At 44.5% G+C, this 23,002-nt stretch overlaps 1 protein-coding gene across 1 annotated transcript; it reads left to right on the forward strand.

The window, feature by feature from the left end:
* Nucleotides 1-3,016: 3,016 nt before the first annotated feature.
* Nucleotides 3,017-13,121, forward strand: CFAP107 (cilia and flagella associated protein 107). The gene is made up of 4 exons (XM_059894852.1): nt 3,017-3,130; nt 8,027-8,140; nt 11,531-11,708; nt 12,937-13,121. Exons 1-4 carry the CDS (start codon nt 3,017-3,019, stop codon nt 13,119-13,121), a joined length of 591 nt encoding a protein of 196 aa, XP_059750835.1.
* Nucleotides 13,122-23,002: the final 9,881 nt, after the last annotated feature.

Genomic DNA, 23,002 nt, shown 5'->3' on the forward strand with positions numbered 1-23,002 from the left:
CACAACATTGTAAAGCAATTATATTCCAAGAAAGATGTTAAAAAAAACTGCTAGTCTCACAGAGTGTCCTTGATGAAGAAGTAAAAATTATTAATTTTATTAAATCTTGACCCTTGAGCAGATGTCTTTTTCACATGCTATGTGATGAAATGGGAAGGACGCATGAGAAAGTTCTGCTGTTGCGTGCCCAAGTTCAATGGTTCTCTTGAGAAAGAATGCTTGTGAGTGAAATTAGCTGGGTTTTTTTTTTTTTTTTTTCAGCTTGTGGGATCTTAGTTCCCCGACCAGGGATCAACCTGGGCCCCCTGCTGTGGAATCTCGGAGTCCTAACCACTGAACTGCCAGAGAATTCCCAGGTTTTTTTTTTTTTTTTTTTTTTTTAATGAAACACTATTTTTACCTGAAAGAACGACTGGTAGACAAATCATGGTTATTCGAATTGGAACATTTGGCAGATGATTTCTCAAAAATGAATGACGGAAGGCTGTCACTACAAGGAAAACAATGGTCAGTAGCTGTTGCCAATGACAAAAATTTTGAGCTTTCAAGCTAAAACTAGAATTTTGGAAAACCTGTATCTACCACTGTGAGCTTGTCAACTTCCTAATAGGTGCTTTTCTGATGATATCAGTAGGGATATTAGCAAATGTGATTTTTTTTGGGATATAGTATAATGAAACATGTCAACATTTGGAAGATCTGCTCAGTAAAATTATGTTTTCCAAATGACCACCATGATGTTACAAGCTTACAAATGGGTTAAAGATCTATCCAAAGCACAAGATCAATCAGTGGATTTTAACGTAATAGAGCTCAAAGAGTTCACTGAATAGTTTCAGATTCCACACTGCAGCTAAACTTTAAAAACTGCCGCTTGTTGAGTTTTGGTGTAGTAGCAAAGAATATCCATGATTAACTGCAAAGGCTAGTAAAATATTTCTTTTTCTTCTAACTACATATCTATGTGAAACTGATTTTATCCTTTAAACAAAACAACATATTACAACAGATTGAAAGTTTGTTGTTACTTATAAATTAATAAATACTAAGTAGTATATAATATAATTCATTGGGTTGGGTAATTCTGTGGTGTAAAATTTCTGTCATGACTGATTTCAAGCTACCAACGTGACTACAGAATGTAGTGTTGACTCTCACGAACTGGTATAGTCTGGCTCCAGACCACTAATATAATCCACATTTTAAAAAGCCCTTTGGGTCCTCAATAGTTTTTAAGAGACTAGAAATTTTGAGAACAACTGCCCTAGAGAAATGGCTATATCTGGCTACTAGGAGACATGTGCTGTGTCCAAAAATATTTAGGAACCACAGCTACGTGCAACATGGATGATTCTTAAAAACATTAACCATATTGAGGAAAAGAATTCAGACTCAAATGAATACATGCTAGAGGATTCCATTTAAATCCACAATCAGGCAATACTAAGCTTTAGTGTTTAGGAATGCATCCTTTGGTGCTAAGCATATACAGAAAATCAAGGAAGAGATTGCCACAGAAGTCAGGTTGGAGTGGAAGAAGGCATATGGGAACACTTCTGGGGTGCTGGGAATGTTTTATTTCTTGACTTACATGCTGGTGGGGTTTTGTTTACTAGAATTCAATTTTTCTGTACATTTATTTTTAATGTAATTTTTCATGTTTGTGTTACATTTTACAATAAAAAGTTTTAAAAAATGGAATTAAACAGAACACGTAGCTCTCTTGGGTTTTGATTGAAAGGATAGCCCATCTTCCTGGCTCAAGACTTGCCCAAACTATGGTACCTGCCAAATAGAAGTTTGCTCTGCTCTATCTTCCATGCCCTTTCCCTGCCACATAGTTAATTTCAATATGGAACAAATAATTTCCTGGAGTTCCTCTATTTTTGTTTAAAGGCCATTGGAAAACACTTTCTCTGAATTGCCTGCTTGAAATGGAATGTCTTCCTTTGTGGCAAGCAAGACTACAGTGTACTGCTTCTTTAACTTAACCATATATTGCAGGCATCTTCCTATGTCAGCATTTTTTAACAGCTACAGGGTATTTGTTTATATGATGTGCCACATCAGCTCTCTGTTGGTAGATATCTAGGTGGTTCCTGATTTTTTGGCTTAATGAATAAGCAAGATCATGGTCTTTATCCCATTGGACTGAGCTCCATAGGGATGGGGCCCTGGTCTAGCCACTGATGCATTGTAGCCCCAGCTCAGTGCCAAGGATGTGGCATATGCTTGCTAGAATGACTCTGGAATGAATGAATGGAGATGATCTGAATGAACAATGTTTATTAGTTTGACCACAAAGATAGGATTCTTCCTCAAGCCCCTTAGGCAAAGGGGCAGATGGGCAGTGAGTAGAGCCTAGTGGTTTAGACCTGAATCAGAGTGGACTTAAATCCCAGCTCTCCACATGTGTGACTTGAGGCAGCTACTTAATCCCTCTTTGCTTCAGTGTCCTCATCCATAAAATGGGTACAATCATTGGCACCTGCTTCATAGGGCTGCTTTGAGGATTAAGCAAGTGAGTGCATGTAAAAGTCTCAGTATGGGCCTAGCACATCAGCACTCATTAAGTAGTAGAATGTGATCATCTCAACTCGTTCGAGTTGTAAAAACGTAGCAAAGATGATGCCTTTTATCAGGTGGTGACATAGAAACCAGATCCTTCTGCCTCCTGCTTTTGTGGTGATTGTTGGTTTGATTTGCTTTTGTGGTGTCAATTTTGCTCCTGAAGAATCAGCTGCCCCCTTAAGGAGAGTATTTATACTCAAAGTCTATCACCATGGAGACAGTCAACAGTAGGGAATCCAAGATCACATCACCTCTCCCTGGAGGCTGAAAGTGGACTCTCAGGGCCCTTTTATTCTGTGAAGTTAGCAGAGTTTCATCTACTACCACTCCTTTTGACTGATGAAAAGAAAAAAAAGGCATCCCAAACTCAACAACTTCATAACATCTCCCACCCCCGTAACCTTAAAATGTGTTAAGTCAAAGAAGCTTGGGGCAAATCCTTACCATGCAGTTTCTTACTGCAGTAAGTCCACAGTCGTTCTCCACTCCAAGCTGGAAGATTGAGGCCAAGTATTCAACCAGAGTGCTCACTGGAAACTGGTTGGAGGAGAGGAGGAAGGTAAGAAAAGAGAAGATGGACAGAGGGCTCAGAAGGAGACCTGGCAGGGAGAGGGAGGAGTTAAGGCATTATCATTTTCAAAGGCCATAGGCGACTGCATCTTAAGAAGGTGGCATTAGGGACTCTGTTCTATACATAGAGGAGTTACGTTCAAGCAATCATCAAGGTCCCTATTACATCTTGAAAACATCATAGCACAGGTGTCAATATGGTTGTGCAGTTCTGTATTCAGTGGAGTGTTTCTAGGCATCCAATGTTCCCTGTCCCTAATTCCACTGCACCTTGATTTGAAGAATGTCTGCTCTCCCTGGGCTGGTCCTTCCCAGAACGTGTTACCTGCCAAGGCAGGCTTGACACTCCTTGTGTTGATGTCCAGGAATGAACTGCTGCTCTCTGGCACCTGTTGCACAACCTTGCCCTGCCTGTGCATTTCAGCTTTCACTTTCAAAACAGAACAAATGGGCTTTTGGTGTTCCCATGTACCTTAAAGGTCATCACAAAATACTTTGCCTGAATTGGCCTACTTAAAATAGAATATCTTCATTCGTGGCAATCAAGACTGACGCACTTAAATTTCTGCAGAGACGTCTAGACATCTTCATGTCTTCTTGGAAAATAGTCAAGGGAAAGAGGGTGAGATAGAATTGGCAGCTTTGATGCAAGTGCGGGGAAGGTTGATGGTGATTTCTGAGAACTGGAAAAGGCTGTTTTCATGGGGGAACATTAACATTTACCACCCCTCTGGCCAGATGTGGCTTTTGGCCATTTTTAGCTCTGACTGCACTTGGCTTTGTTTGAGGAGTAGGGGTGTGTAATCCAAGGGCCAATCCCTTCAGGCTCCTGTGGGCAAGGCAGTACCCAGGGATATTATGGACTGGTCCAACACCGAGAGGAGATTGCGTAAAGAGAGCAGAGTTGGAGTGATGTCAGGAAGGTGGCAGACTAAGAAGCTCCAGGTTCCTTGTTCTCCCATGGAAACACTTAAAAAGCAACTATAGCCTAACTGAAACAACTATATGGGAGCTCTGCAAAACAAAGGTCTATAGCAAAAAATCAAATGCCCAGTAGAAAAAGCCACGTTCAAAATAGTAGGAGATTCCGTGGCATTTTTACTTGCCCTTTCTGCATTCCCTCCCCAGCACAGTGTGGTGCAGTGTGGGGGAAGCAGTGGCTCAGCTCCCAGTTCCCTCCCTGGAACCCAGAGGGAGCGGAGCAACATTGTAACCTGTCTGGAAGCTGCCTGAGGGATTGGTCTCTGTTCTGCCTAACACAAGAGATCAGACAGGGAAAAGTGGGTAGTTCATATTTTAGGCTAGGAAGAGCTTGAAAAGCAGCAGTGGTCACAGTTAATGAAAGCTGCCAGGGGACTACAAACTTGCAAATGTCTGGGGGCAACAAATTATAGGTAGAGGAATGCAACAGAACATCTAAGACTCTGAGAAGAAGCCAGGAAGAGACTCCTCAGATAATTAAGGCATTTTAAAGCAGCCATGAACACAGGGGAAATAAAAAGCATGCGCATGCACGCACAAACACACACACACACACACACACACACACACACACACACAGAGGCCTAAGGAGGATGCATGCTCATGTTCAGAAAAGTCCTGAGAAGAACTTAAACCTTCATACCTGGCTGGTTCCAAGGCTCAGAACATGCCCTACTACTTAGCGGAGAACTTTCCTTGAGTGGAGCCAGTCTGCAAAGACTAGGAGAGATGACTGTTTTTTTCGAGTGCTCAGTGTTCAACAAAAAAATCATAAGGCATACAAAGAAACAGGAAAAGATGGCCCACTCAAAGGAAGAAAATAAAGTGGCAGAAATGGTCCCTGAAGAAGCACGGGCAATGGAAGTACCAGAGAAAAACTTTAAAAAAACCTGTCTTAGGGGCTTCCCTGGTGGTGCAGTGGTTAAGAATCCACCTGCCAATGCAGGGGACATGGGTTTGATCCTTGGTCCGGGAAGATCCCACATGCTGCAGAGCAACTAAGCCCGTGTGCCACAACTACTGAAGCCCGCATATCTAGAGCCCATGCTCCTCAACAAGAGAAGCCACCACAACGAGAAGCTTGCGCACCTCAATGAAGAGTAGCCCCTGCTGGACGCAACTAAAGAAAGCCCACACACAGCAACTGAGACCCAACACCACCAAAAATAAATATATAAAGTAAATAAATTTAAAAGAATTTAAAAAAAACCCCACCTGTCTTAAATATGCTTAAAGATCTAAAAGAAAATATGGACAAAGAATTAAAGGAAATTGGGAAAATAATATATAAGCAAAATGAGAATATTAATGAAAGATAGAAATTATAAAGAGGAACCAAACAAAAATAATGGAATTGAAAAACACAGTAACTAAATTGAAAAAAAATTCACTAGAGACACTCAACAGTGGATTTGAACAAGCAGAAGAAAGAATCAGAGAACTTGAAGACAGATCATTTGAAATTATTGAGTCTAGGCAGCAAAAAGAAAAATGAATAAGAAAAGTGAACAGATCCCAAGGACTTATGGGACATCATCAAGCTGACCAGTATACAGATTATGGGATAAAAGAGAGAGAGAAAGGGGCAGAGAGATTATTTGAAGAAATAATGGTTGAAAACTTCCCAAACTGGAAGAAAAGATATGGATCTGGGGCTTCCCTGCTGGCACAGTGGTTGAGAATCTGCCTGCTAATGCAGGGGACAAGGGTTCGAGCCCTGGTCTGGGAAGATCCCACATGCCGTGGAGCAACTAGGCCCATGAGCCACAACTACTGAGCCTGCGCGTCTGGCGCCTGTGCTCCGCAACAAGAGAGGCCACGATAGTGAGAGGCCCACGCACTGTGATGAAGAGTGGCCCCTGCTTGCCACAACTAGAGAAAGCCCTCGCACAGAAACGAAGACCCAACACAGCCAAAAAAAAAAAAAAAAACCACGAGAGTGATCGAACATGAACATTTAAAAAAAAAAAAGATATGGATCTACAAATCCAAGAAGCTCAATGAAGATCAAATAAAATAAATCCCCAAAGAGACCCACACAGAGACAATTATAATCAAACTGTTGAACGTCAAAGAAAAAGAGATCATCTTTAAAGAAGCAAGAGAAAAATGAATCATCACATACAAGGGAGCCCTAATAAGATTATCATTAGATTTCTCAAAAGAAACCTTGCAGGTCAGAAGGCTGTGGAGTGGTATATTTAAAGGGCTCAAAAACAGCAACAACAAAAAACCCCCACCCCACTATCAACTGAGAGTACTGTTTTAGCCAGCAAAACTCTACTTCAAAAATAGAGAAATTAAAACATTCCCAGATAAACAAAAGCTGAGGGAGTTCATTACCACTAGGGCTGCCCTACAAGAAATGCTAATGGGAGTCCTTGAAGTTGAAATGGAGAAATGCTAGACAGTAACTTGAAGCCATATGAAAATATAAAGACCTCTGGTAAAGACAAATACACAGACAAATATAAAAACCATTATTATTATAATTTTGGTTTGTAATTCTACTATTTTCTACATGATTAAAAAACCCAAGTGTATAAAAATAATTATAAATCCATGTTAATGCGTACACGGTATATCAAGATGTAATTTGTGACATCAGTAACATAAAATGGGAGAGGGCAGAGCTGTAAAGGAGTGGAGTTTTTATTAATGAGTTAAGGCAAGTTAGTATCCATTTAAAATAGATTGTTACAAAGCACAGCTAACATCATACTCATGCAAAAGAATGAAGTTGGACCCTTACCTCACACCATATTAAAAAATTAATTCAAAATGATCAAAGACCTAGATACAAGACCTAAAACTATAAAACTCTTAGAAGAAAACATAGAAGAAAAGCTGCATGACCTTGAATTTAGCAGTGATTTCTTGGATATGACACCCAAAACATAGGCAACAAGAGAAAAAAATAGATAGATTGGACTTCATCAAAATTAAAAACTTTATGCATCAAAGAACTCTATCAACACTATCAACAGAGTGAAAGCAGGATCTTGAAGAGAGATATTTGCACACTCATGTTCTCAGCAGCATTATTCACAGGAACTGAAAGGTAGATGTAATCCAATGACGAATGAATGGATAAGCAAAATGGAGCATGTACATACCATGGAATATTACTCAGTCTTTAAAAGAAAATTATGACACATGTTACCATGTAGATAAAACTTGAAAACACTATGCTAAGTGAAATAAGTCAGTCACCAAAAAACAAATACTGTATACTTCCACTTATCTGAGGTACATAGAGTAGCCAAATTCACAGAGACAGAAAGTAGAATGATGGTTGCCAGGGGCTGAGGGAGGGAAGACTGGGGAGTTGTTGCTTAATGGGGACAGAGTTTCAGTTTGAGAGGATGAAAAAGTCCTGGAAATGGAGGGTTGTAGTGGTTGCACAACAGTGTGAATGTACTTAATGCCACTGAACCACACACTTAAAAATAGTTAAAATGGTACCTTTTATTATGCATATTTTACCACAGTGAATTTCAAAAAAAAATCAACCACAAAAATGTAATATAATGGGGGAAAGAAAGAGTAGAGTTGGGAAGAGTGAGGAACAAAGGAGGAAAAGAAAGGGAGGAGTCAAGCAGGAGGGAGGAGCAGGGAGAGAGAGGAGAGAACAGAAACAGGTGCGGACCATGAGATATGGTCAGGTGACACCAAAACAGCTTTCCCAGGGGCTCTTGGGGGGGGGGGTGCCAAGTCCCTGAGCACACTCCTGTTCAAGTACTGGAAGGGAGGGGGGCACAGGTAAGCCTGTGTTGAGCAGGATGCCCGGGGCCATGTTTACCCTTTTTCTGCCCAGCTGCCCATGGTCGGGAGCGGAGGGGGTGCAGCAGAAGTTTGAGAAGGGGCATCACAGAAACTGTCCTGAATATTTGGTCTTTTTCAGTTCACCAAAGCCACTGAGAAAACACCCCAGACCATTTATAGAAAAGAGTATACCCCCTTCCCAGGCCACAGACTGGACCAGATCTCCAGGTGGTACAGCAAGAGGAGAGTTGAGGTAAGAGGGCTCGGGACCCCCCACTCAGGCCTGACTCCCTCCCAATGCTCAGGAGACACTAACAGCCAGACTCTTTCTAGACCCATTTCCCTCTTAGAAACTCAGGAGTAACCTCATTAAATACCCTCCCCAGCCAGGGGGCTGCCAAAGTCATTTACCCTTATTTACTGGGTGGACAGATGTCAATCTAATCTCAAGCTGGTAGCATTCCCCTTGGCTGGTATCCCAGCACTTTCCTGGGCCATTTCCCCCATTCCTTCACACTTTTCCAACAGGGTGCAGGCAAAGAATATGGGAAACAAACAAAGGTAAGTGTTCAATTAAGGTGAATGTAGTCAGGAATCACACAAAGTACGCCAAAAGTTAAGTGATGGTGATGTTTGAACAGACAGTGTTTGCAGCAGCTATGCCCAAGCGTCCTGTTCTTTAGTATGAAAAGTCAAGGACCGTTCAGTGCACCCTCACTTGTTGGGTGCCTGTTTGTGAGTGTGGCTGTGTTCCAGGCTTTCAGAACAGGGAGCAGGGCACTGCAACCTCAGAACATGCCTTCCACGCCCAAGACCAGGCATTTGAGACCTTTATCAAATTAGGTGAGAATGTGCCAGAGGCTCAGAGATCCTGGCCCTTCCAGGAACAGGAGGGAAAACCTCTTCCTATATCAGCCCTCATGGGTACTTCCCACCAGGCTCAGCCTGGAGAGATTAAGCTTGTAGGTGCTCATCCACTGGGTGCACAACTATGCCGCGTCCCCACCATGATCTGGGTGCGCTCTCCCAAGTTATTTCTTCTGTCAACCTGCTGCTCATAGAGGTGATTTCTGTCCCCTCACTCCCACCCCACATAACCCTACCTTTGGCTAAATTCAGGGTGGGGGCAGGGAGGCACAGAACGAGGGATGGGCATCCTTCAGGATGGAGCAGTTTAGAGCTGGAAGGGACCCAAGGGATTGTCCAGCTCAGCACCCTCATTTTCAGATAAAATGTGCCCACGGGTGGCGAGTGTCTTGTCTGAAGCTGTGTAGCTTGTTGGTAAGGGACTGAGCAAGGGGGCTGCTCAGCAAATCAAGAAATCAAGCAAAGAGTCTCCTCAGATCCCTTTTTACCACCTGCCAGAGTTGACTCTTCAACTTCTGCATTTGGAGATTCATGTCAGTATAAACAGTGCCAGATTTTCAGTTCTGTGCTAGCATCCCTGGACCCTGTTGGCATCTCTGGTTTGTGCTGTCATATCTGGGTCACACTGATTGGCCCTCGGACCATGCTGATGCTTTGGTGCTGCCAACCATTAGCATCAGTGTGCACTGAAGACACAAACATATTTTAATACAAGGAAGTCAAAATTAGAACCCACAATCCTAACCATCCCCTAACCATCAATGTACATGAGCCATTTAGCCTAGCTCTCAGTATACCTTTGGTGCCCTTTCTTAAAGACGTTTGTTGTCCCATCACAAACCCTGATGAAGGGATAACCACACATACATAGAGTCTGGATAAAATTAAGATACCTCCTCCAACACACACACAAAATAGAACCGAGCAATTGGATATTCGTTCCTAGGGATTCTGTTCAAATAGCCTGTTTGTGTGCTGAGGACACTGGACACAGCATCACTTCCACGTGGCTGCTTCAGTGCTGTCAGCTCCTCTGTGTGCTTCACCCTGTGCTCCCCTACTGCGACAGCCTCCAGTTCCATCTCCCTCCCCACTTTACTCTTCTCCCTTTGTCAAATGCTGCACCTGCTCTTCAGATTGACCATGGATCAATGGAGTTTTTATCCCCTAGGCAGGTGTTTTAATCATGTTTTTTATTTTCTGTATTTTACTTTGATCTTTTAGGGGCCTTGCTAATCCTGGAGAGGCGGCCCCTCCCAGGGCTAGCTAATTCCTAGGGACAGTAAACAACTTGCCTGCCATCATGCCTTTCAGATGCAAACCAACCAATCCAGAGCCCATCCCTCCAATCACCTCCTTTACCTAATGCTCACATGCGAGGCCAATATTCCCCACTCCAGGGCCAGGCAGGGACAACCAGAGACACCCTGAATTTATCCAAACTGTGCAATCCTACACTTCTCAAACATGCCTTCCCTGCTTTGCCCATTCCTTTGTTGGAAAGCACAACGAAGGCTCTGGGCCATGTTCTATCTTCAGTCCTTCTGCCTCCTGACTGACCCTTGTGCTTCCCATGTGGTCCTGTGTGATGTGACATGCCCCCTCCTCTTGGGAATTGTAAGTGATAAACTCTTCTTTCAAAGGCAGTTGTCTCTATGTCTGTCAGCTTACCGTACCTGATCAAAACAAAAATCTTGTGTACATGGTCAAGATAGCAGAACTGTGCCCCAAACCAAGAGAAACAGCAAGAAAATCCCTCTTGGCCTCTCTCCTTTCCCTGCTGTGTTGCCTCCTCAGAACTTCCTTTGGTTGATGAGAACCCCTCCAACTTGCTTTCCCTGACCTTGGAAATATACTCCAGACACCTGGTGATGCGGATCTTGGGAACCCCTGCTTAATGTCTGTGCCCATCCCCCTTCGTCTCCTTCTGGCATTGTGATCTGACTGATATATGGAACCACCACTTGAAATATTTGGTGTAGCCAGTGTTTTTAGGCCATAGTAGACACAGACCTCCCCACTACTCCAGACAAGAGGACGAGCATGGAAATCCACATTATCCTCCCTGTAATTCAGCCCAGTCCTCTAGGATTCCCTTTTAGGGCCAAGAGGATTTTCTTAGGAAAAGCACTGGTTCAGGCAAACGTCCCAGAGTCGGGAGAACACGGCTTTCTTCTCCCTGTAAATAACTCCGCACCAAAGAAATCACTCCCTGAGTTGCCAGCTGAGGGAGACATAAATCCTTTGCAGGAGAATGCAATTTATGGAGCATTCTCTGACTCTTCCCATAGTAACTGATTGAAATAGAAGGTGCAGACGTCAGGCTCAGCATTTAACATCTCTCGCTTGCCATGGAAATAGGCACTTGGAAGGATGAGACTTGAGACAAATCAAAGGGGGTAATTTCAGATCACAAGTGCATGCAGTGAGATGGGTCAGACTCTCCCTATTCAGCTGGGTATCCTGACTTTCGTTTTAACGCATCCCCCCAGCTCGGTCTCGGGATGAGTTGTCTTGGCGTAGGCTGGGAGCTCCTCACACAGAGAACTGACTGCAGCTGAGGTGGGATGTGTGTTTGAAGGTGGACTGCGTCATGGTGGGCAGACAAGTGTGTTTCCTGTTGGTGGCTCCCGGGGCTCAGGCAGCCACACTCCCGTGGGGGCCCCCTCTCCATCAGCACCACAGATCTCCGTGGCGGGCAGATTCTGTCTCCAGCCACAGCCAGGTGGATGCCTTCCTCCGATCGGTAACATGTGCCCTGCGTCTGTCCTTCCAGGGGCTCCCGTACAAACACCTGATCACCCATCACCAGGAGCCCTCGTGCCGCCATCTGATCAGCACGTACGACGACCATTACAACCGGCATAACTACAACCCAGGCTTGCCCCAGCTCCGCACGTGGGATAGACATAAGTTGCTGTGGCTCCCAGAGAAAGCTGACTTCCCCCTTCTCGGTAATTTTATAATTCGAGATCACCCCCTTTATTGGGCTCTAAAGGGTTCATAACTGCATAGGGCTGACGTGTGCCCACCTTATGTGGAAGAACCTTACAGGTGACTCAGACTCCAGAAGAGCATTAGAATGAGAAGATAGGGAAAGAGTCCTGTTTACCCTCCAGGCCACCTGCCCTCTCCCTGTGTTGCTGGATGATGTTGCTGTGTGATGAAACTGTCACCTGCAGCAGCATGTTTACCTGGAGCACAGGTGGTGGGGGGCAGCATCACTGCACACTCAGTTCCATCATCCATTTCATAAATACTGACCGAGTAATCCCCAGGTGCCATGCCCTATGGTAACACCTGGGGACACAGCAGTGACAGACAGGGAGGAATTCCTGCCCTCAGGGAACTGACACCCCCATGAAGACACACAGAAGACATCATTAATGAATAAGATAACCTAAGATCCAGTACACTGCACCGGGATATGTGGTATGAAGAAAAGAAAACGGGTAGCGGAGAGAAAGTGAGGCAGGTATATTGATTCTCATTTGGATGGGATGACAAAGGATGGTCTTTCTGGAGGAAATAACTGAGTTGAGAAGGAGGGAGCCATGCAGGAATTGGAGGGAAGAACATCCCAGGGGAGACAATAGCAAGTGACAAAGCTGCAAAGCAGGGGTAGAGGAAGTCCAGGTAGGGGCTCATAGGCCACAATAAGGATTGTGGATTTTGTCCTTCCCTCAGTAACAAGACTTTGCACAGATTTACCAGGAGAGTGCCTTGGTTTGATTTACATTTCAAGCTGCCCCTAGCCTTTGCACTTATCTTTTTGTGGAGAGCGAGCAGCTTGTCACAATGCATTACTTTGCAAGGGTTTCTCGCAAGGTCACTCTCGCAAGCTCGCGCTGCTCCCTTCCCTACTGGGGTGGGGCAGTTATTATCCAGGAGCTGATGGGGCCACCCTCAATCAGGTCACGGGGCTGAATTTTCCAAGGCTTCTCACAGTGCCTGGTGCCTCCTAGGTCCACAGGGAGCAGGCCACACCCTGAGGCTCTCGGGGGTTGGCAGGACCACCACTCCCCTGCAAGCCTCCTTCTCCCCTCTGATGCACGGCCAGCCTAGCTCCCTGGTATGACAGCCTGGGAGAACCTGCAGGGTCCAACCAACCATTCTCCTGTCCCATCAACCCTGGCCTCCTCCTCTAAGCCCTGTTCACCCAGACTCTGGTTTGCCTTGCAGCTCCCCCTACAAACTACAGACTCTATGAGCAGTTGAAGCAGAGATGGCTCCCATCACCCGAGGCCACCTGGAGGGAGAACATTTACACTTCTTCCTGCCCCAGACCACCTTCTGGTGCTATGTCTCAGCGGGAGCATGCGATTCCGGGGCCTCCACCTCACTTGCAGCCTGTCCCACACTCCTGAGAACTGCCACCCCATCACAGCCCAGGTGGGATCACATGGATACCCACCGCACCATCGGACCTGCCAGACAGCAGGCGGCTGCAGATACTTCCAGAGTTTTAAATCAGGCCCATCTGAGTGGCCCTTGGAATCATGGTCTGTGTTTTCCACTTTCCACCCCTCCTCCAAACCCACAGGTTCCTTTCTTTTCCAGCCCACAAATAAAGCCCTTTGACACAAGGAGTGTCACGTATGTGCAGAAGACAGACTTGAATGTCAAGAGTAACTGGAAGAACCCATAAGTTCCCATATTTCACACAAGGGGAAACTGAGGCCCAGAGAGGTAACATGACTCCAAGTTCTCACAACTCGGTCCATATCCCCCAGGAATGTTTGTTGAATGAATGAGTGACATGAGGAATGGGGAACAGAGGAAGGATGTGGTAGAAGACATAAGTGACAGCTGACATGGAGCCAGCTGGCCTCCTCACACCTCCTGCACCATCCACTCATCCCACAAACATCCACTGAGCCGTGGTCAAGGCAGCCTCTGGCCTCACAGCCTTCTGTCCAGCAGGAAAGGGAGGTTGAATGCATCCCTTTCCTGCGTTCAAGAGAGGGTGATGTTGCGGGACAGGCTTACAGAAGTGAGGACGTTGGGGGCCAGTAGGTCATAAGGGAGATCACTGGGGTTGTGCTGAACTAAAGGGGTGCATGAGAGCAGTAATGGGGGCGTGGAGACATGACCTAGTGAGCGAGGGCTTCCCTGAGGAAGGGACATTGAGGCTGAGACTAGGATGCAGGGACAGGTGGGGAGGGAGGACAGGGTTGTTCAGGCTGCAGGGATGGCATATGTGAGGCTTCGAGCTGGCAAGGAGCTTGGCAGGTTTGTTAAAGGTCCAGAAAGGTGGTGTACTAGTTCTTATGGCTGCTGTAACAAATACCACAAACTCACTGTCCTAAAGTAACACAAGTTTATTCCCTTACAGCTTTAGAGGTGAGAAGTTCACAGTGGATTCTCGGTGCTGTGTTCCCTCTGGAGGCTGTAGGGGTCAATTCTTTCCTTGCCTTTTCCCGCTACCAGGGGACACCTACATTCCTTGGCTCGTGTCCCCTTCCTCCATTTCCAGACCCAGCAGTGTAGCATCTTCTTTCCTCTCTGTCTCCCTCTCTAAGGATCCTTCTGATTATGTGAGGCTCACTGGATAACCCAGTGTCATCCCCCATCTCAAAATCCTTCATCACAACTGCAAAGTTCCTTTTGAATATAAATGATCGTATTCACAGGTTCCAGGGATGAGGATGTGGACACTTTGGGGGAGCATGAATCACCTGCAGCCTGGATACCAGGCAGGAGCTCTCTGGGCTCCGTACATGTTCCATCACTTATCCCTCCATCCATCTAATCCTTTCCAGGCAGCTGAGACGGTGGAGGGACAATGGTTAGGGGTGGAGGTGGGACTGAGTGGATCCCAGAGCCCATGGCTGCCCATATGTGGTCAGCGTTCCATGACCTTACACACACACACACACACACACACACACACACACAGAGTCTAAAAAGTGGCTGTTAACACTGTAGTGACCGGAAGTAGTTGAGCCGGATTACTAAGCGCTCAAAAGTCAGACGAAAACATTGCTACCAGATTAACAATTGGGCTGCACAACCAATAGCAGTAGCCTGATTGGTGGGGGGGGTTTCCCTACCTTCTGAAAATGAGTGGAAAGGAGGGAGGAATCCAGCCAGAGAGGCTGTTTTTCCTACATCCCTGCCTCACGTGGATGCTCAAAGTGAGGCAGCTCACCATCCCCGGCAGATGTGGTGGGTGCTCGGGGAGGTGCTGTATTAAAGCACCAATGTGGGTCCCACCCTCTGAGTTTCTGGATCAGTAGGACTGGGGTGGGCCCAAGAAGTCACTTTTAGAACACGTTCTCAGGTGACGCTGATGCTGCCGGTCTGGGGATCCCACATTGGGAACCACCGTGGTAGGTGGTGCTACTCCACTTTTATTTTATCTGTGTGGTTTCTGGAATAACATTCTGCAGAGAAAACAACATGGTAAACATCTGAACCTCATGTTCTTTCACGCTTCCTCCTGTAAGAGAGGAGCCTAAGACTCCAGTATTTTATTACAAGGCTTAAAGTGGGTGCTGGCACAGCATAGGGCAGTATTTGAGAGCACTGACAGAGCTTCCAGTTCTACCACTTACAGGCTGTGTGCCTTGGAAGAAGTTACTGCTCCTCTCTGAATCTATCTGTTGCTCTATTGAGTGGGTACCATATAATCTCTAACTCAGATAAAAACACTGAGTCCCAATATCAAAAAAACAAACAACCCAATCCAAAAATGGGCAGAAGACCTGAATAGATATTTCTCCAAAGAAGATATACAGATTGCCAACAAACACATGAAAGGATGCTCAACATCGCTAGTCATTAGAGAAATGCAAATCAAAACTACAATGAGGTATCACCTCACACCGGTCAGAATGGCCATCATCAAAAAATCTACAAACAATAAATGCTGGAGAGGGTGTGGAGAAAAGGGAACCCTCTTGCACTGTTGGTGGGAATGTAAACTGATACAGCCACTATGGAGAACAGTATGGAGGTTCCTTAAAAAACTAAAAATAGAACTACCATACAACCCAGCAATCCCACTACTGGGCATATACCCTGAGGAAACCATAATTCAAAAAGAGTCATGTACCACAATGTTCATTGCAGCTCTATTTACAACAGCCAGGACATGGAAGCAACCTAAGTGTCCATCGACAGATGAATGGATAAAGAAGATGTGGCACATATATACAATGGAATATTACTCAGCCATAAAAAGAAACGAAATTGAGTTATTTTTAGTGAGGTGGATGGACCTAGAGTCTGTCATACAGAGTGAAGTAAGTCAGAAAGAGAAAAACAAATATGTATGCTAACATATATATACGGAATCTAAAAAAACAAAAAAAAAAATGGTCATGAAGAACCTAGGGGCAAGATGGCAATAAAGACGCAGACCTACTAGAGAATGGACTTGAGGATACGGGGAGGGGGAAGGGTAAGCTGGGACAAAGTGAGAGAGTGGCATGGACATATATACACTATCAAATGTAAAATAGATAGCTAGTGGGAAGCAGCCACATAACACAGGGAGATCAGCTGGGTGCTCTGTGACCACCTAGAGGGGTGGGATGGGGAGGGTGGGAGGGAAGGAGATGCAAGAGGGAAGAGATATGGGAACATATGTATATGTATAACTTATTCACTTTGTTATAAAGCAGAAACTAACACACCATTGTAAAGCAGTTATACTCCAATAAAGATGTTAAAAAAAAATAGATACAACCACTATGGAGAACAGTATGGAGGTTCCTCAAAAAACTAAAAATAGAACTACCATGCGGGGCTTCCCTGGTGGCACAGTGGTTGAGAATCTGCCTGCTAATGCAGGGGACACAGGTTCGAGCCCTGGTCTGGGGGGATCCCACATGCTGCGGAGCAACTAAGCCTGTGCTCCACAGCTACTGAACCTGTGCTCTAGAGCCCGTGCTCCGCAACAAGAGAAGCCACTGCAATGAGAAGCCCGCGCATCACAACGAAGAGTAGCTCCTGCTCACAGCAACTAGAGAAAGCCCGCGCGTAGCAATGAAGACCCAACGCAGCCAAAAATAAATAAATAAATAAATACATTTATTAAAAAAAAAGAGAACTACTGTATGTTCTCACTTATATATGAAATCTAAGAAAAGTCAACTCGTCTTTTTTCTTTCTTCAATGGAAGCTTCTTAAACTCTGTCTCTTTATTTCTCCAATTCACTGTATGATTGCTCTTGATTTTCTAAAATGATGATGCCTTTATTTTCATCACTGGTCATGGAAAAGAATCATAATAGAAAAAGTTCAATGAAATACATAAAAGTTGAGTGGAAATATAAAGAAAATTCCTAGAACTTTATGATCACTGGTGCTTTCATCCTAATGATCACCTTCTGGACATCTCATCATGTTGATCTAAGATGATCACAAATATGAATTACATCATTCTGTTACTTACCCAGTTTCATTTGCCCCATGGTCAGCAAGCCAAAGGCCAAGATTCTGAGGTTTGCAGTTGGGAGAGGCCTTATTTACAAGGGAGCCAAGAAAGGAGACAGGAGAACAAGTCTGAGATCTTCCTCTTCATAGGTAAAGGAGCAGGGATATTTATGGGTGAACAGTATAGGGAGGTAGAGGTGCAGGGAAAGTTGATTCAAGGCAGGAAAATGGTGAGGTAATAGATGCTCTGTGCATGCTTGTCTGAGTTACATGCCTTTTCATGGAATACATGTTCAGAAGGCGGTGGCTTTAGCATGATCTGAGGATGGAGTTTTTGGCCCTCTCATGTAAAAATGTCGTACACTGTACACTCATGCAGGTCCAGTTGAACGGTCGCTGGTCTTGACTGGTTTGAACTGGGCAAGACTAGATCTGTGACCTGAAAAAAACAACTTAAAAAATTATTAATATAGTGAACCATATGTCAGAGGTGTTATCTTTAGAGGGTGGTTAAAGGAATCTTGTAATATATTGTCTAAGGCATGGGAAGCTTACAGGGTATGCAGTTTGCAGGAACAATGAAGGCGAGCTTGACAGGTGAAGACAGGTTACAAGAGGAGGGTTTTAAACAAGCTGTTCCCTTCTCTGCTGTTCTGTGAGACAAACTAAAGTTAACAGTTTCTGTTAACCCTATGAGTTGGGTTTCAATTCCACAAGGATGGAGCCCATGTAACCTTTACTTCCTAAACTCCATCTAGGCCTAGTGGAATCCCAGGAATATAATAATCATTTGTAAGACATGACCTGAAATAATGAATGAAAGGGTGATTGCTATAATCATAGGAAATTTTATACAAGAACAGATTACATTATAAAGTCAATCATGTGACCTGTATGTATTTTATTTTAACCTACTACGTTCAGCACCGCCTTCTTATTGTGTTTTGTGTGACTTGTTCAAAAAAAAAAAATCATGAGCCTACAAAGACATTAGCCTCCTGTACACTGTTTCTATCCCATGCACCTGTGTTTTAGTTGACTCAGGCTATTATAACAGAATACCATAGACCGGGTGGCATAAACAAAGAAAATTTATTTCTTAGAATTCTGGAGCCTGGAAACCTTAGATTATGGAGGCAGCATGGTCAGGTTGTGGAGGGAGCTAGCTTCCTAGTTTCCTCACATGGTAGGGCGTGGGGGAGCTCAGGTCTCTTCATTCCCTTCTAAGGGCACTAAACCTATCATGGGGCTCCATCTCCATGATGTCCTCCAAACCTGGTTACCTTCTAAGGACCCACCACCAAATGCCATCACATTGGGGATTAAAGCTTCAAGATATGAATCTGTGGGCTGTGCGTGTGTTTGGGTGTGGCAGGAGGAGTAGGGGATGGGGAACAAACATTCAGTTCATAGCAACCCATCACCGTACAGAGAACAAGACCCCAGTGGACCAATCAGCATTCCAGCGGCCATCCTCCTCTGTTTTCCCCACACCCACCCTCAAGCCTCCTGTAAACTGCCAAGGCTATGGGGACTCCTGTGTCTTTCCACCTCTGTGGGTCTCCAACACGACTGCTCTGTCCAGACCAGGATGCGGGTTGTGTTCTCTCCCTTCTTGCTCCTTTGTCCACTGACAACGTCATCTCCAGGCACCCATCACAGTGGGTGTGAGACCGTTAATCAGATCATGGAAATCTTTCAAAGGATCCCCTCTTCATTCCAACTCCCACGTGACCTGCCTGTGCCCTCCCTGCCCAGCATCAGTGACTTTCACCTGTTCCCAAGTTGGCCACACACTTCACTAAATCAGCGTTTGCACCGTCCACCCAGTGCCCCAACACAATCCCCTCAAATGAAAACGTTCTTTGTTTGACCAAAATTTATTCAGGCTCCTGAATCCTCTCCTGGGATTGTCTGTGTACTTCCTTGTAAAATCTAGTTTCAATAAGAACCATAAGTCAGTTCAGCAAGAATCCCCATGCTTGATATCTGATGACCCCAAAAATCTGATCAAATTTCCTCACTGCCCACTATTGGTATCAGATCATGCTGGGTTGCCTTTAGCAAGAAATCTGTTACATTGGTTCAGCCAGAATCCCTCCCAGACTTTATTAATTTACCAGCCAGTAACCCCCTTGCTTTTTGGATGTGAATCCCTACTTCTATCTGTTGAAGTTTGAATGAAGCCAAGTCACAAGCTGGGGTATCTTTTCCTCTATTGTCATAGTCCTGAATAAAATTTGCCTTCACCATGTAAACCTGTGTCTGTCTCTGATTTTCTTCTGACACATCTCCCTCAACAGATTACTGCTCAGGCAAGAAACCTCCTTCTAATTATCCCACAAATGCCCACAAATCTGACAATGACCAACTTGGAGTCTAGCCACTTTTGCTATTTTCCATATCAGCCCTTGAGTTTTTTTCAGAGAATTAGTTTCAACTTCTCACTTTAAAACAATGGTCTTTTTGGACCTCATAGAAACTGCCATCCCATAGAAACATCCCCGGCTTAAATTCTGCAATTTCCGCATTTCCACTAACATCATGTGAAGGTTCTCTGTCAGTCCTTTGCAACATTTAGGTTGTCTGACCATTTGAGGGGTCCTTCTGATCCTGTCACCTAATTATTCACTGCACAGAAATGGGAAGATTCCTCTACCTGGAAGAGACCTTGATTCACCAGCCTAAAAATGGGGAAAATAGCAGCGACGTTTAGATTTTCTCTGAAGGTGATCTGAGGTAGTGAATAAAAAGTGTCCGCACCATTCTTACCCAGTTTTTGTTCAATAAACAGAGATGGTTATGATTATCATTGGTACTAATCTCACTCTACCGCAGGTCTTTACTAAAAGGGACGGTTGGCCTGGGAGTTAAAATGTCTATTGAGTAGAATCCAATTTAACCCTATTTTATGCAAAGGCCATTTATACCCATGGCAGAAATGTGGCGAAAGGTATCTTCCGGAACGTGACCCAGAGGGAAAACACCCTTAAAGAGTCCTTGACTTGGTGGCCAGTGCTATATAAGAATTGTTTGGGCATCAAATAAATGGGGTGGGAGAGAGACATGGAAAATTCTTAGAGATGGAGAAAGGGTCTCCCTTTATTTGTGAACTTAAACTTCAAAAGAATCTCTGTGTGATGCAGCCCAGGTGGGAGTCATCCCTGAATGCGGTAGAACCTTAAACACCAAATAGAAGAGAAAAAAATTTCTCTCTTTATGAAGAGAAAAAAACTTTATTTCTGTACCTAATGGTGTCTCCTTGTTCAGAATCTGTCTTGAACTTAGCTAAGTTTGAGAAAACAGTAATTATCTAAATACATTTGCAAAGGGGCCAATAGGATTATGGTTCAGCTTCCAATACCCAGGAAAATGTCTGGGGCTATTTGCCATCTGGAAAGTGTCCTCAGTGAGAAAAACACTTAAAGAAAACCGCTCCTGATAGCACCTGCCCCTGGATGACCGTGTTATTTGCTACTGACCCACGTTTATTTCTTCCCTGGCTCCAAGTTCCCAAAGAGCCCACCGTGCCCACCCTCAGTGGCTCTCAGTCTTGGAAATGTCTGATCCCAGGACTCACATCTCTCCCTCTTCTCCCATTCTTAGATTTAGTCTTTTCATGGTGTTTGCTGTGTTGATCCCACTTTCTAGGAGGAAACACCCTCAAAGGTGACACTGTTTCCTCTGAGCCACTCTCTTTTACTTTTTAATATCACCCAGAGAAATGTCTTTAAATCTCCATCCTCCTTAAGAGAATAAGAACTCTTTATTTTCAATTGTTGCAATCATTCAGTGGTCCCTTCAGGAATGCCCAGCTCCAAGAGGTGAAGCCCCCACCTTTACTTCTCACTGTGATCTTGACATGCCCACCTTCACAGAAGGCTTGGCTTAAGGCTGGAAAACCAACCACATCCACAAAAGCTCTTCCCTTGCTCCCTGAATAGGCTCATCATCTCCTATCCTTGCTACATAACATCCAAGTGACAAGTTGATACAGAAACACGTTTATTTTGTTTCCTTTGGGAACAATACCACTGTCTTAATGAAGCTGTTTTAATTCAGGGACATTTTGATAACTTTGATATGGCCAAAGATCCCCCAATAATGATGCTTTCAAGTTATGTTTTTTTCTTGTCCAATATCAGGAAGCAATAATCCCTTTCCGGGCTTCCCTGGTGGCGCAGTGGTTGAGAATCTGCCTGCTAATGCAGGGAACACGGGTTCGAGCCCTGGTCTGGGAGGATCCCACATGCCGCGGAGCAACTGGACCCGTGAGCCACAATTACTGAGCCTGCGCGTCTGGAGCCTGTGCTCCGCAACAAGAGAGCCCGCGATGGTGAGAGGCCCGCGCACAGCGATGAAGAGTGGCCCCCACTTGCCACAACTAGTGAAAGCCCTCGCACAGAAACGAAGACCCAACATAACCATAAATTAAAAATAAATAAATAAATAAAAATTAAAAAAAAAAATAATCCCTTTCCTTTTTGACCCACAGGAATATAACTGTCTGTATTGGTAGAATTCAATCAATGTTTGTGGAGTGAATCCATGAATGGGTCCTTGATTCCCCCTCCATCATTCTTTCTGTTTCCTGAATGGATATCTGATTCAATCAAGTAATCTGGAGAAGAATGAAGATCCAATCAGGATCAATCCAATGGGCAGTATGGAATATAATCAAGGATCTTTTTCTGATTGAGTTAGTAGTTGACCAGAGGGATGATGGGATTAGAAATGTGTATAAAAGCCTCAGCCTCTGAAGAAGGAATGCAGAATCTTCTGGCTCCAGAGTCACTGGCTGGGGTCTCCACATGGTCTGAGGTCTGAGCACCCCGGCAACCTCATCATAGCGGTAAGTTACCAACCTCAGCTAAGGACACCCTCTTCTTACCCATGGTTAGCTAATCTTGAAGGGTAGCATGGATCTCTGGATGGCACAGAGAGTTTTTGAAAAATCATTTTTTTTCAGATGAACACATTTCAGGTTTTGGTTTTGCCTCTCAGTGTAGTTTTGGCTAAATCTCAAATATTCTGATTTGTTCTTTGGCTTATCTCATTTTTAAATGTCCCCACCAAGCAGATATTAGTTTTTAAAATATTTATTTATTTATATTTTTATTTGGCTGAGCCAGGTCTTAGTTGCAGCACGTGGAATCTTTGTTGTGGTATGCGGGATCTTTAGTTGCAGCATGTGGGATCTAGTTCCCTGATCAGGGATTGAACCCCGGCCCCCTGCATTGGGAGCACAGAGTCTTAACCACTGGACCACCAGGGAAGTCCCTCAAGCAGATATTCTTAATAAAAAACATCTGTTTGGAATGTTATTTCTTGAAATTTAAATTTAAAATATATATTTTGTGGACAAATAGCATTCATTGTAGGAGTATCTCCTTAATCTTTACCAGCCAAGTTAACTGAGGTAACTGAGGATGTAGGCTGTGTTGGTCCACATGACACTCCTCTTCCCATAGATTTAGGGCTCTAAGTCATGGTCTGAAAGTCTTTCCCAAATAAAGATTGGAGTCAGCTTTCAGGCTCCTTGGTATCCACTTCCCAGTAGGACAGGAATTAAGCAAAGCTGTGGATGGAACTGAATGAGCTAGTGGTTGCCTTTCCTCCTCATTGGTACTTGCGAGATGCTTGTTCTGGATCCAGTAGGGAACATGTTATAGTTTTCTGCCCCCTGAGTCCACAGTGTAATATGGGCTAATTGAGGCACTTCAGCCTCTGCCAGAGCAGTGACCTTGGCCTGAGTAGGTACTTCTGAAGGTGTGAGAGACAGTCTGAGGTGTGCTCCTGCTTGGCCTGAAATTGATGTCTTGTTCCCTGGCAGTTTCCACAGGATTCCTTTTGGAGCTGAGTCAGG

The sequence above is a fragment of the Balaenoptera ricei genome, chromosome 1 (assembly GCF_028023285.1).
Source record: "Balaenoptera ricei isolate mBalRic1 chromosome 1, mBalRic1.hap2, whole genome shotgun sequence".
Lineage (NCBI taxonomy): Eukaryota > Metazoa > Chordata > Mammalia > Artiodactyla > Balaenopteridae > Balaenoptera > Balaenoptera ricei.